This window comes from Ornithorhynchus anatinus, chromosome 2 (assembly GCF_004115215.2).
Source record: "Ornithorhynchus anatinus isolate Pmale09 chromosome 2, mOrnAna1.pri.v4, whole genome shotgun sequence".
NCBI classification, from domain to species: domain Eukaryota; kingdom Metazoa; phylum Chordata; class Mammalia; order Monotremata; family Ornithorhynchidae; genus Ornithorhynchus; species Ornithorhynchus anatinus.
In genome coordinates this window covers 4,217,029-4,231,860 of record NC_041729.1, presented here as the reverse complement: position 1 = coordinate 4,231,860, position 14,832 = coordinate 4,217,029, and the positions used below count along the sequence as shown (strand labels likewise).

Genomic DNA, 14,832 nt, shown 5'->3' with positions numbered 1-14,832 from the left:
GAAGAGAAGGAGCGAGTCCGGGCGACGCGGAAGGGAGCGGGAGATGAGGAAGAGCGGGGCTTAGTCTGGGAAGGCCTCCCGGAGGAGTGGGCCGTCAGGAAGGCTTTGAAGGCGGGGAGAGGAATCGTCCTGGGCCTCCCACCTCAGTCGATCAATCAGTCAGTCCATCAATCAACTGGTGATGAGCACTTAATAATTATCGTTCTAACTGCTGGGGGAGATGCAGGGTAATCAGGCTGTCCCACGAAGGGCTCCCCGTCTTCGTCCCCATTTTCCAGATGAGTCACTGAGGCCCAAGAGAAGTGAAAGCGACTCGCCCAGGTTCACACGGCAGAGTGGCGGAGCCCGGATTAGAACCCAGGTCCTTCTGAACTCCCAGGCCCGTGTTCTATCCACGCCCCTTCTAGAGACTGGGTCCGCGACCTGAGGGGGTTTGTCGCTACCCCAGCACTTAGGAGAGCGCTTGACACGGGGCTTAACAAATACCGTCATCGTCATTATCATTATTTCTGCAAGGAATCGCCTCAGGCCCCATGGTGCTGGTGTTCGGATGCCGCCAGGCCGAGATTGACCACATTTACAAGGAGGAGACCAAGCAGGCCAAAAAGAAAGGCGTCTTCAGAGAGCTGTACACTGCTTACTCCCGGGAGCCGGACAAACCGAAGGTAACCCCGGACCCCCTTAGCTCGCCGAACCCCAAATCGACGCTCGATTCATCCCCACACGGCTCCCGGCCCTATCCGTCATTTATTTATTCCTATTCATGTCCGTCTCCCCCCTAGACTGTCAGCTCCTTGGGGGCAGGGAATGTGTCTGTTCTGTTGTTCCACTGTCCTCTCTCAAGGGTTTGTAATAATAATAGTGATGGCATTTGTTCATTCATTCAAATGGATTTATTGAGCGCTTAACAATAATAATAATAATAATAATGTTGGTATTTGTTAAGCGCTTACTATGTGCAGAGCACTGTTCTAAGCGCTGGGGTAAACCCAGGGGAATCGGGTCGTCCCACGTGGGGCTCACAGTCTCAATCCCCATTTTACAGATGAGGGAACTGAGGCACAGAGAAGTGAAGTGACTCGCCCACCGTCACACAGCCGACACGTGGCCGAGCTGGGATCCGAACTCATGAGCCCCGACTCCAAAGCCCGTGCTCTTTCCACAGCGCCACGCTGCTTACTATAATGTTGGTATTTGTTAGCAGCGTGACTTAGTGGAAAGAGCCTGGGCTTGGGAGTCAGAGGCCATGGGTTCAAATCCCAGCTCTGCCACTTGTCGGCTGTGTGACGGTGGGCGAGTCACTTCACTTCTCTGGGCCTCAGTTCCCTCATCTGTAAAATGGGGATTAACTGTGAGCCTCACGTGAGACAACCTGATGACCCTGTATCTACCCCAGCGCTTAGAACAGTGCTCGGCACATAGTAAGCGCTTAACAAATACCAACATTATTATTACTATGTGCGGAGCACTGTTCTAAGCGCTGGGGGAGATACGGGGTCATCAGATTGTCCCACGTGAGGCTCACAGTTAATACTCACAGATTTGTAAGTGCTTAACAGATACCATAATTATTATTTTCTGGGCCTCAGTGACCTCATCTGGAAAATGGGGATGAAGACTGGGAGCCCCAAGTGGGACAACCTGATTAGCTTGTGCCCCCCCCCCCAGCTCTTAGTACGGTGCTCGGCACATAGTAGGCGCTTAACAAATACCATCATTATTATGACGATCGTTATCCCTCCTCCTCCTCATGTGCCTCGATTTCCGTGTCCCCCCGCCTCCAGAAATACGTGCAGGATGTGCTTCAGGAACAGCTGGCGGAGACCGTGTACAACACGCTGCAGAAGCAGGACGGCCACGTGTACGTGTGCGGGGACGTCACCATGGCGGCGGACGTCCTCAAGGCCATCCAGCGCATCATCGCCCGCAAGGGGAAGCTCACGGCCGAGGAGGCCGGCGGCTTCATCGGCAAACTGAGGGTGAGAGGCTGCCTGGGGCCCCGGAATCCCGCCGGCCATCAGCCGGCCGGCGCGTCGCCCGAGCGCTTCCCGATCATTCGTTCATTCGGCCGTATTTACTGAGCGCCGACCGGGTGCAGGGCACTGTCCTGAGCGCGGGGAAAGTACAATGCGGCAACAGGTAGAGGCCATCCCCACCCAACGACGGGCTCACGGTCTAGAAGGGGGAGACAGACAGAAAATAATAATGTTAATAATAATGTTGGTATCTGTTAAGCGCTTACTATGCGCCGAGCACCGTTCTAAGCGCCGGGGGAGATACAGGGTCATCGGGTTGTCCCACGTGAGGCTCACAGTCTTCATCCCCATTTTACAGGTGAGGGAACCGAGGCCCAGAGAAGTCAAGTGACTTGCCCACGGTCACACAGCTGATAGGTGGTAGAGCGGGGATTCGAACCCATGACCTCTGACTCCAAAGCCCGTGCTCTTTCCACTGAGCCATGCTGCTTCTCTACAGGAGACCGGCGTCGATACCATCAAAAGAGATCAATAGAATTGTAGATTCATTCATTCATTCATTCATTCATTCAATAGTATTTATTGAGCGCTTACTCTGTGCAGAGCACTGAACTAAGCGCTTGGAATGGACAAATCGGTAACCGATAGAGACAGTCCCTGCCCTTTGACGGGCCTGCGGTCTAATCGGGGGGGAGACGGGCAGACAAGAACAATAGCGATAAATAGAATCGAGATAAATAGAATCAAGATCTAGACCCATCGTTAATAGAATAAATAGAATAATAAATATGTGCAAATATTCACCGGTGCTGTGGGGAGGGGAACGGGGCACTGGAATAAACGCTTGGGAGAGGACGATACAACGAGAAGCGGTCACGTTCCCGGCCCACGACCAGCCATTTCGTCCAGCCGTGCGTTCAGTCGCGTTTATCCAACGCCTCCCGAGTGCAGAGCCCTGGACTGATAATAATAATGTTGGTCTTTGTTAAGCCCTTACTATGTGCCGAGCACCGTTCTAAGCGCTGGGGGAGATACGGGGTCATCGGGTCGTCCCACGGGAGGCTCCCAGTCTTCATCCCCATTTTCCAGATGAGGTCACTGAGGCCCAGAGAAGTGAAGTGACTCGCCCACAGTCCCACAGCTGACAAGTGGCAGAGCCGGGATTCGAACCCATGATCTCTGACTCCCAAGCCCGTGCCCTTTCCACTGAGCCCCGCTGCTTCTCTAAACAGACACATTCTCCGCCCACGATGAGCTTCTAGTCTAGAGGGGGAGACAGGCATTAAGACGGTCATAATAATAAAATAATGATGATGATGGTTTAAGCGCTTACTATGTGCCAAGCACTGTTCTAAGTGCTGAGGGAGATGCAAGGTCCTCAGGTTGTCCCACGTGGGCTCCCAGGCTTCATCCCCATTTTGCAGATGAGGTCGCTGGAGCCCAGAGGACAATAATAATAATGGTATATGTTAAGCGCTTACTATGTGCAGAGCACCGTTCTAATAATAATGTTAGTATTTGTTAAGCGCTTACTATGTGCCGAGCACCGTTCTAAGCGCTGGGGGAGACACAGGGGAATCAGGATGTCCCACGTGGGGCTCACAGTCTTAATCCCCATTTTACAGATGAGGTAACTGAGGCACCGAGAAGTGAAGTGACTTGCCCAAAGTCACACAGTTGACAAGTGGCGGAGCCGGGATTCGAACCCATGATCTCTGACTCCCAAGCCCGTGCACTTTCCACCGAGCCCAGCCGCTTCTCTGACTAAGCCCTTGGGGGAGTACCGTATAACTATAAACAGACACATTCCCTGCCCACGATGAGCTTCTAGTCTAGAGGGGGAGACAGACATTAAGACGGTAATAATAATAATAATAATAATGGTTTTAGGCGCTTAATATGTGCCTAGCACTGTTCTAAGCGCTGAGGGAGATGCACGGTCATCAGCTTGTCCCACGTGGGGCTCCCAGGCTTCATCCCCATTTTGCAGATGAGGTCACTGAGGCCCAGAGAATAAGAATAAGAATAAGAAGAGAATTTGTTAAGCGCCTACTATGTGCCGAGCACCGTTCTGAGCGCTGAGGGAGATGCAAGATAAGCACGTTGTCCCACGTGGGGCTCACGGGCTTCGTCCCCATTTTACAGATGAGGTCACCGGGGCCCAGAGAACAATAATGATAACGTATCTGTTAAGCGCTTGCTATGTGCCGAGCACCGTTCTGAGCGCTGGGGGGAGATCCAAGGTGATCAGGTGGTCCCACGTGGGGCTCGCGGTCCTCATCCCCATTTTCCAGATGAGGTGACCGAGGCCCAGAGAAAGCGAAGCGACTCGCCCAGGGTCACACAGCCGACGCGCGGCCGAGCCGGGATCAGAAACCCGCGTCCTCTGACGCCCAGGCCCGGGCTCACCAGGCGCACCAGAGTAGCCCCGATCCCGCCTTCGAGCCTTCCAATCGACCGCCCGATGGATCCGCGGTATTTACCGAGCGCCCGCTGCGTGCAGAGCGCCGGGTCCCGGCATCCGGGAGAGGAGGACGGAGCGGAACTGGGAGACGGGTTCCCTCCCCGGCGCCAGCCCGCGGGCTAGGCGCTCGCTCGCGGGCCGGAGACGAGTCGACGGCGTAGAGGCCCGCCTCCGGGGCGGACACGCGCCTCGGGCCTTCCAGGACCAACGTTTCTGTCCCTCAGGATGCAAACCGCTACCACGAGACATATTCGGGATCACCCTGCGGACCTACGAAGTGACCAACCGCCTCAGGTCCGAGTCCATCGCCTACGAGGAGATCAAAAAGGACCTCGACGAGTAAGCCGCCCGTTCCGTTTCTCCGGGCCCTTTGACCCCGAGCCCCGTGGGCCAGAGCAGAGGTGCCCGGACACGTCCGCCGTGCCCTTTGACCCCGACCCCCGGGGGCCAGAGCAGGTGCCCGTCACCAGGGCACGTCTCCCTTGTCCTTTGACCCCGACCCCCGTGGGCCAGAGCAGGTGCCCGCTCACACCGGGCACGTCTCCCTTGCCCTTTGACCCCGGCCCCCGTGGGCCAGAGGCAGTGATGCCCGGACACGTCCTCCGTGCCCTTTGACCCCGGCCCCCGTGGGCCACGGTAGGTGCCCGGACGCCCGGGCACGTCCGCCCCGCCTCCTCCCCTCACCAAGAGCTCCCGATGTTAGCCGGGAACTTTTCTTCCGGAGGGCGGCCATCGAGCCAAGGGCCCCGTTATCAGAGGCCTTGGCACTCGCTGCCCGCTCCGAATCGTTAATACCGTCCACCCACCGGTTGCCCCTGCTAATGCCCCATCTGAGCCAGCTGGGGCAGCCCCCCTCAATCCTCCACTCCAGATTCACCCCGCCTTTGCCAAGGTCAGTGGGCGGGCAGCGTCCAACGCCTCCCCCACCCCTCCAGGTCGGCACGCTCCTTCCCCGGCCGGGTATTCGCGGGGCTTAGCGTCGTGGGTAGAGCCCGGGCCTGCGGGTCAGAAAGTCACGGGTTTTAATTCTGACTCTGCCCCTCTTCTGCTGGGAGACCTCGGGCAGGTCACTTCACTTCTCTGGGACTCGGCTCCCTCATCTGGAAAATGGGCTTGAGGCTGGGAGCCCCACGTGGGACGGGGACCGCGTCCAATCCTAATAATAATAATAATAATTGCGGTAGGCTTTCGAGAATGCCTTGGACCTCCCAAAAAACAAAAAAATGGATTTGGGAGTCAATAAAGGCAATGTGGTCTTCGGAAGGCCAAATGACTCGACTTAGATGAGCCTATTTTGGACCCGTGATGAGGACGACCGATTCTCTGGAGAAGACACTGATGGTAGGAAAAGTCCAGGGAAAACGCGGAAGAGGCACCCGGCAGCTAGAGGGATAGAGACCGTAACAACGAGCACGGAGGCACCTTTAGAAAGGTTCATTCAATAGTATTCATTGAGCGCTTATTAGGTGCAGAGCGCTGTACTAAGCGCTTGGAATGTCCAATTCGGCATCCAAAGGTCGCGGATCACGGCCGAGGCGGGACGTTCTGGAGAAAGTATATCCACGGAGTCGCCGTGAACCGGAAACGACTCGACGGCGCTTTAGAGTAATTATGTGTCAAGCGCTTACTCTATGCCAGGCCCTGTACTGAGCGCTGGGGAAGGTACAAGGTAATGGGGTTGCCCCCAGTCCCTGTCCCACTTGGGGCTCACAGTCTTCATCCCCATTTTGCAGATGAGTTACACAGAGAAGTGAAGTGACTCGCCCAAGGCACACAGCAGAGAAATGGAGGACCTTGGATTTGTTTTCAGACCCAGAGTTAGGTACAGTGCCTGGCACATAGGAAGCCCTTAACAAACGCTGTAATTATTATTTAATTAAGACAGCCTGTCCTAATTAGGATAGCCTGTCCTAATACCAACATTATTATTATTAATGAGTAACTGTCACCGCCCTCAGAATAACAATAATAATAATAATAATGGCATTTGTTAAGCGTTTATTATGTGCCAAGCACCGTTCTAAGCACCGAGGGAGATACCAGGTCACCAGGTTGTCCCACGGGGGGCTCACGGTCTTCCGCCCCGTTTGACGGCTGAGGGGACCGAGGCCCAGAGACGTGAAGCGACTTGCCCAAAGCCACACGGCCGACACGTGGCGGAGGCGGGATCCGAACCCGTGACCTCCGACCCCCAGGCCCGGGCTCTTTCCACGGAGCCGCGCTGCTCCTCACCCTCAGCCCGGCCCCCCTGCCTGTCCTCGGAGGACCCGAAGGACGGCCTTGGCTTTGGGCCTCCCCCCCGAGAGGATGGGCAGGGGCTCCCGGCCTCCCCGGCCTCCCCCTTGACCCTCGTCCGCCGTCCGGCCCCTCTCTCCCACAGGGTGTTCAGATCGTAACCGGAAGAGAGGCCTCCTCGCCGGGTTTTGTACGCACGGACTCTGCCGCATCTTTTCTGCCGGACTCCACGCCCAGCGCGTCCTCCTTCATTTTGACCTTCTACGTCTCCGACCTCGTCCCGTGGCTCTTCCCGTTGGGCCCCGTGGAACCGCCGCCCGCCCCGGCCCGCTGAGCGCGACGGCTTCACGCCCCTCGGCGTCGCGGACAGAAGACGCTTCTGCCCCTCCTCCCTCCCCCGGCCGGGCCGACTCCCTCTCCGCCCTTCCCTCGGTCACCGCCAAGGTCCCCCGCCCGGGGTCCCGGAGCCTCTCCCCTCTCCCGTCTGTTTCTCGGGGTTCCTTCTGTTTCTTGGGGCTCCTTCGTGACGCCGTGGAGTCGGGGAGAAGGGGCTCCCCTCCCGGTGTAGCCCCTCGCTGTCTCTCGTTCCCTTTGGCCCGCCTTTGCTCCCGCTGCGTTTCCCCCGTTAAAAATGGCTGTCCTCCGGGCTTCGAGACATCTGACGCGGTGGATTTCTCGGCGTCGGGGTGGTGTGCCGGAGGGCCCGGTCACTCGACGCGATCGGGTCAATCGCCGGGGGGATTATCGGGCGCTTACTGTGCGCAGAGCGGTGGGCTGAGCGCTTGGAGAGGACAGCAGAGCAACGCAACGGAGCTGGTGGACGGGTCTCCTGCCCCCGGAGAGCTTACGGTCTAGGAGAGAGAACGAGGTCGCTCGCCTCCCGCACGGCCCTCCCGCCCGCCACCGTCACTCCGGGGCTTCTTCCTCGTTGGCCGCTCCGCATTCCTACCCTCCGAGCCACCCGAGAGGACGGGCGGGCGCCGGACCGGAGCCTGGAGTCCCCGGCCTCCCCGCCTTCCCCGCCGCCGACCTGCTGGGCCGCCTCCGGAGAACGGCCGCACCTCTCCGGGCCGGCGTAACGCGGGGAGGAAGGGTCCCTGTCCCCCTCCCTAGGCGGCACCCAACGCTGCAAGGCGGTCGTTGGCGAAGCCAGGACCGCCCATTACCGTGCCTCAGTGACCTCATCTGTAAAATGGGGATTGACTGCGAGCCTCCCGTGGGACATCCCGATGACCCTGTCTCCACCCCAGCGCTTAGAACGGTGCTCGGCACATAGTGAGCGCTTAACAGATACCAGGCGGTCCGCTTGGCGTTCCGGGCCCTCCCAATCCGGAAGGGAAGCCGAGAGGCGGTTCGGACGGCGGCCGCCGCCTCCCTCGCGCTCGGCGGCCGGCTGGAACGAGGCGGAGGTTCGGGGTCTGCCCGGGGGAGTTTGGGCCGGGGGCGGGGCCGTCGGCGTTCGCCTCTCCTCGAGGCAAGCCGCGTATCTGCCGGGCGGCTCACTGGGTGCGGGGGCACCGTTCTAAGCCTTGGGAGAGGACGATTCAGGAGACACCTTCCCCGCCCACGGCGGCCTCCGTGGGCCATCGAGGCTCAGACGCCGGAACCGGGACACCCCAAGGCGTGCTGGCAGTTGGCCGGGTTAAGAAGTCCGCTCCCGCTCCGGGCAGCCTCGGTTTCGCCTCCCTATCCCGTCCCTTCCGGTCGTTGCATTCTGATTTCTTTCCCTCCCCGGCGAGCGGCCTGGTTTTTTGCAGGAAGTGCATTCTTGGTCTTTTGGCTTCTCACGCCTCGGTCCCAGCAGACGGAAGCATGCCGGGCCTCAGGAGGGGGGCCCGCAGGGCTCCTGCCAACGACCGCCGCCGGCGCCCAGTGGGACGTCCCTTCCTGGGAATTCTCTGGCTGCCGCCTCACCCCTTCCTCCTCCTCTTGCCTCCCCCCGACCCAGTCTTCTCCTCTTCAACCCTCCCTTCCTCTTTCCCCTCTTCCTTCTCATCTCCCTCGCCTCATCCTCTCTCTCCCTCTTCCCCTCCTCGTCCTCCCCATCCTCGTTTCCCTTCCTCGTCGTCCTTGCTTTCCTCCTCCTCCTCTCCTCTCTCCCTTCTTCTTCCTCCCCTTCTTCTTCCTCCTCCTCCTCCTTTTCCTGGCTCCGCAGGCCCCCCCGCTTCCGCCTAACCCCGATCAGGCCTCAACTCCTTCCCGCTGCGGCAAGCTCGCCGGTCGTCTCCCGGTTGCTGCGTTTCTTCCAACTTGTCCGTCTTTCTCGGAGCCCGGGAGAGGGGCCGAGCTACGGTGAACTAGGGGGCTCAAGGCCGGGCCCCCCCCCCGCCCCCAAAAGCAGGCCACGGCCCCGTTCCCCCGGTCCAAACCATCCGATGGCGTTTCGGGGGGCGGGGAGAGCGCCGAAGAGGATATTTGGGCAGGGGAGCCCCGTCGGGGCCCAGCGACCCCCGACCTCCCCGGACCGGCCTACGCGGAGTTCGGGCCGACGGGAGAGGAGGTCCGTGGATGGGATCGCTGGCCTCTTGTGGTGAGCCACGTGCGGCTCGCCACGACGCCCCGAAGAGGGTCTTCCACCCGGTGGTGGGGGGCAAGCCCGCCCTGCCCCTCCCCCCCAGGGCCGCACCTGAAAAGCAGCCTGGGAAACTCACCTTCGAAAGGGGGCAAGGGACGAACCGGGTCAGGACCCCCGGGCAGGTTCGTAGCGATCGACCCATCGGTCGATCGCGCTTATTGAGCGCTTACCGGGTGCAGGGCACTGCACCAAAGGCTTGGGAGAACACAAGATAATAAAAGGACACATTCCCTGCCCGCAACGAGCTTCCGCTCTAGAGGAAGGGGAAGCGGACATTGATAGAAATACATAAATGACGGACGCGGACGTAAAGCGCCGAGGGGATGAAGAAAGGGGGCCGGTCGGGGCGACGCAGAAGGGAGAGGGAGGTGAGGCGAGGAGGGCCTAGTCAGGGAAGGCCTCTTGGAGGAGACGGACCCTCGATGAGGCTTTGAAGGCGGGGAGCGCCATCGTCTGTCGGATGCGAAGAGGCGGCGCCGTAGACGGGCTCGGGGTACGGTGAGTAGGTTGGCGGGCTGCTTGCTAAAAAGCCTCCTCGTGGTTCGCCAGCCCGTCTCGCTCTTGACCGTTGGGAAGGACCGGGCCGAGGTCGTGACGCACCGAGTCCCGGCTTGAAGGCGGGTTCCGGCCGGCGGGACCCGCAGGAAGGCACCTGGGCGGGAGCCGGGCCCGCGTCGGATCGGCCGAAGCGCCCTGACTGAAAACGGTTGCCGTGGCCTAGTCGCTCTGTGGTGTTTACCGAGCGCCGACTGCGCGCGGGGCACTGGGACCGAGCGCCTGGGAGAGCGCAGCGCCACAGAGTTGGTAGAAGCGGCCCCCGGCCCCAAGGAGACGACAGGGCCCGGGGAGGTTACCGTCTCAGCTCGCCAACGTTTCCCCCTGCGCAGGGGGGTGGGAGAGATGACCCTCGAACTTCCCCCAGAGAGGAAATCCTGCCGAGACAAAACAAAAAATACCTTCGCTCTTCCGCTGGCATCGCCAGCTAAGACGCCCCGACGTCGGAAGCCACCCTTTAATCGCCAGTTCCCAGCCGCCGGGATCCCGCCTCCAAATCCGCCTGGCCTCGCGGACGGAGCCCGGGCCTGGGAGTCGGAAGGACCTGGGTTCTCATCCCGGCTCCGCCGCGCGCCTGCTGCGTGACCTCGGGCGAGTCGCTTCTCTGGCCTTCAGCTGCCTCGGCTGCAGAATGGGGACGCGAAGACCGGAAGCCCCACGTGGGACAGGGACCGTGTCCCACCCCATTATCTATCCCAGTGCTTAGAACGGCCCCCGGTACCTCGTGAGCGCTTAAGAAGCCATCGGTTATTTTTTCCCCCGTCGGCCGGGCCCGCCGGGCGTCCCCCCGGCTCCTCCCGCCCCATCCGCAGTCAGTCGGTGGCGTCTATCGAGCGCCTACCGTGTGCAGAGCACCGTACCGAGCGCTCGGGAGAGTCCAGGGCGACAGAATCAGCGGGACACGATCCCTGCTCATAACGAGCCGACGGTCTAGAGGGCATAAACCATCTGCCCTCCCGTGGGACTGCCAATCTGCGAAACCTAGCGGTGACCGGCTGGTTTTCTCATGGCATTTACGATGTTGCAAATTCAAGGCCACGACGCCCTGGCGGGAGAAAGAGGGAAAAGAGGAAGACGGGGAGGGGAGACCAGAAGCGACCGATCAACTCATGGGATTCATCGAGCGCTTATCGTCCTAAGCGGGCGGGAGGAGGCGACGTAACAGAGCGGGCAGGCCCTCTTCCCTGCCCGCGAGGAGTTCGCGTCCAGAGGGAAGTGTGAAGGGGATCCATCCCGAAAGAGGAGAGAGCGGGGCGATGAGGTGGGAGCTGAATGGAAGAGGCAGGGGGAGAACTGGTCTCCATCGTCGCGAGCCCCCCGGCCCCAGGAGCTGATCGGGTCGAGAAGAGCTGCGTGATCACGAGTAGCCTTCCCGGCCCCCCCTCGAGCCGAGTGGACCCGCCGACCGGGCCCGGGGACGTCGAGGATTCCGTGCTCCGGAGTCCAGGCGGAGCGGGGGCCGAAGCGGGAATCACCGCCGCCCGCGGCCCACGTCCCTCCGGAGGCCCCGCGAAGCCTCCGGTCGATCCGTCGGTCACTCGATGGCATTTACGGAGCCCTTTCCGGGAGCGGAGCACCGGACCGAACGCCGGGGAGGGTGCGGTGCCGCAGCCTCGGTAGACCCGTCCCCTGCCCACGAGGACAGTCCGGAGCGGGAAGGGACGTCAACCGATGGACCGACGGCACTCCACGAGCACTTCCCGGGTGCAGGCCGCTGTGCCGAGCGCTCGGGAGAGTTCCGTCGGAGAAGGTGGCGGGGCAGAGCGGGCCGGACGGCACCCCTCCGGGAGACTCCGCGGGATATCAGTCGTTCCGCTCGTTCACCGAGCGCGGAACGCTGGACCGGACGCTCGGGAGAGGAGGAGACCGCCACCGACGGACACGTTCCCCGCCCACGAAGCTCACGGCTCGCCGGTCGTCCCGGTCGTCCGGGCGGGAAAAGGCCCGCCGGCTCTGAGGGACGACGTCCGTCGGCCAGCGGGCCGACAGACGAGCGGGACGAGGGTGGGAGGCCGGCCGAGATCCAGGGCCGAGCCGCTCCGATCCCTGACCCTCCCCCGCCGGCCCCGCTCTCCAGATCTGGGCTACACGTCCTCCGTTCCCCCGCCGTTATCCCGCGGACGCTCCGGCTCGCCAATTCATCTAGCGGCGTCCTCTACGCCAGTTTTATTTTCGGGGTTGAGGGGCGGTCAAGCAGATGTCGTAGTTAACCCTCCACGGAGATGTGGATTCATTTTTCTTTCCCCCCTACCTCTGAGCTCTTGATGCTGCTAAAAAATCTCCGCCAAGCGTACAACGGACGCCAGCACCCCGCGGGAGAACTGGCTTCCCTTCCGTTTGCAAGGTGACCGTTCTGAGCATGCACTCCTTCTTCTGAATAGTTCCGATCTTCTGATTTTATGGAATTAAAAAACCGAACCCCAATTAAAAGCACTTATGCCTGTTTGCGTTACGGTTCAAGATTAAAAGCGAACTCCACTCATCTGCCTCTCTGTCTTTTTTAAGTGCGGTTGGGGAGGGGGGGATTCTTCTCAAGGCTTGGATCTTACCCCGGCGCTCAGTGTAGCGTCTGGCACTCAGTAAGCGCTTAACAAAAATCACAATCCTTAAAACTCCATCTCCCCTCAGATAGACTCTGCCCCTTGTCAGCTGTGTGACTGTGGGCGAGTCACTCGACTTCTCTGTGCCTCAGTTCCCTCATCTGTAAAATGGGGCTGAAGGACCGGGAGACTCACGTGGGACAACCTCATTCCCCGGTATCTCCCCCAGCGCTTAGAACAGCGCTCTGCACGAAGTAAGCGCTCAACAAATACCAACGTTATTATAGACGATCGTTCTGTTCTCCTCTCGCTGCTGTATTTATTTACATCGGGGGTCTCTCTCCCCCTCTAGACTGTAAGCTTGTTTGGGGCAGGCAACGTGTCTATTATATTGTCCTCTCCCAAAGCGCTCAGTACAGCGCTCGGCCCCCATTAAGCGCTCAAGAAATATGATTGAATGCGTGAAATGGGACATCCATCGTTGAATCGGTGGTATTTATCCGGCGCTTACCGGGGGCCGAGCGCTGTACTAAGCGCTTGGGAGGGGACAACAAAGAATAAGTGGACACTACCGGTGCTTTCAAGGAGCTTAGAGTCTAATGTTGATATTTGTTCAGCGCTCACTAGGCGCAGAGCACTGTTCTAAGCGCCGGGGGAGATGCAGGGGCATCAGAGTTGAATCCCAACTCTACCGCTTGTCAGCTGTGTGACTGTGAGCGAGTCACTTCACTTCTCCGCGCCTCAGTTCCCTCATCTGGAAAATGGGGATGAAGACGGCGAGCCTCACGTGGGACGACCCGATGACCCCGTATCTCCCCCAGCGCTTGGAACCCCAGTTTTGGAACCCCAGTTCCCAAATCCTAGAACGAGTCGTCTACAATCGCCGCTTAGAATTCCTTAACTCCCATTTTCTCCCGGACCCCCTCCGATCTGGCTTCGTCCCCTCCGCTGTACCGAGACCGCTCTCTCTAAGGTCACCCGTGACCTCCTTCTTGCCAGATCCAATGGCTCCTACTCCATTCCGGTCCTCCTCGACCTCTCTGCCGCCTTTGACGCCGTCGACCGTCCCCTCCTCCTCCACGCCTCATCTCGCCTCGGCTTCGCGGACTCCGTCCTCTCCCGGTCCTCCTCTCGCCTCTCCGGCCGGTCCTCCTCGGTCTCCTTCGCCGGCGCCTCCTCCCCCTCCCGTCCTTCAACCGTCGGAGTCCCTCGAGGGTCGGTTCTCGGCCCTCTTCCGTTCTCCGTCTACACTCACTCCCTCGGCGAACTCATCCGCCCTCACGGCTTCGACCGCCGTCTCTACGCGGACGACACGCGGATCTCCATCTCCGCCCCGGTCCTCCCCCCCTCCCTCCGGGCTCGCGTCTCCTCCCGCCGCCGGGACGTCTCCGCCCGGACGTCGGCCCGCCGCCTGAAACCCGACGCGGGCGAGACCGAGCTCCCCGTCTTCCCCCCCGAGCCCGGTCCTCTCCCGGACTTCCCTATCGCCGCGGACGGCGCGACCGTCCCTCCCGCCTCTCGGGCCCGCGACCTCGGCGTCGTCCTCGACTCGGCTCTCTCGTCCGCCCCACGCGTCCGATCCGTCGCCGAGACCCGCCGGTCTCACCTCCACGATATCGCTGAGATCCGCCCTCTCCTCTCCACCCGGACGGCTACCTTACCGCCACGGGCTCTCGTCATATCCCGGCTAGACTACCGTGTCGGCCTTCTCTCCGACCTCCCTTCCTCCTCTCTCGCCCCGCTCCGGTCTATCCTTCGCTCCGCCGCCCGGCTCATCTTCCCGCAGAAACGATCCGGGCCTGTCACTCCCCTTCTTAAACGACTCCGGTGGTCGCCCGTCGACCTCCGCTCCAAACGAAAACTCCTCACTCTAGGCTTCGAGGCTCTCCGTCACCTCGCCCCTTCCTACCTCTCCTCCCTCCTCTCTCTCTACCGCCCACCCCGCACGCTCCGCTCCTCCGCCGCCCGCCTCCTCGCCGTCCCTCGGTCTCGCCCGTCCCGCCGTCGACCCCCGGGCCGCGTCCTCCCGCGGTCCCGCGACGCCCTCCCTCCTCGCCTCCGCCGGACCGATTCTCTTCCCCTCTTCGAAACCCTACTTAAGACTCACCTCCTCCGAGAGGCCTTCCCACACTGAGCTCCTCTTCTCCCTCTACTCCCTCCGCCGCCCCCCTTCGTCTCTCCGCAGCTTAACCCCTTCTCCCCCCATCCCCTCCGCTCCTCCCCCTCTCCCTTCCCCTCCCCTCGGCACCGTACCCGTCCGCTCGACCGTCTATATTTCCGTCACCCTATTTATTTTGTCAATGAATCGTACGTCGCCTCGATTCTATTTAGTCGCCGTCGTTCTTACGAGACGTCCTTCCCCTCGACTCTATCTCTCGCCACCGTCCCCGTCCGTCCGTCTCCCCCGATCGGACCGTGAGCCCGTCGGAGGGCGGGGCCCGCCCCTATCCGTTGCCGACTCGTCCGTTCCGAGCGCTTAGTACGGTG

At 60.8% G+C, this 14,832-nt stretch overlaps 1 protein-coding gene across 1 annotated transcript in view; it reads left to right on the top strand.

Moving 5' to 3' along the window:
• The window catches only part of NOS1 (nitric oxide synthase 1), a 109,875-nt gene extending 102,543 nt beyond the window's left edge, over positions 1–7,332 (top strand). Inside the window, 5 exon segments of the mRNA XM_029057606.2 lie at positions 517–665; positions 1,785–1,979; positions 4,665–4,680; positions 4,683–4,779; positions 6,821–7,332. Coding sequence (XP_028913439.1) covers positions 517–665; positions 1,785–1,979; positions 4,665–4,680; positions 4,683–4,779; positions 6,821–6,836 — 473 coding nt within the window. The 3' untranslated portion in view covers positions 6,837–7,332.
• Positions 7,333–14,832: the final 7,500 nt, after the last annotated feature.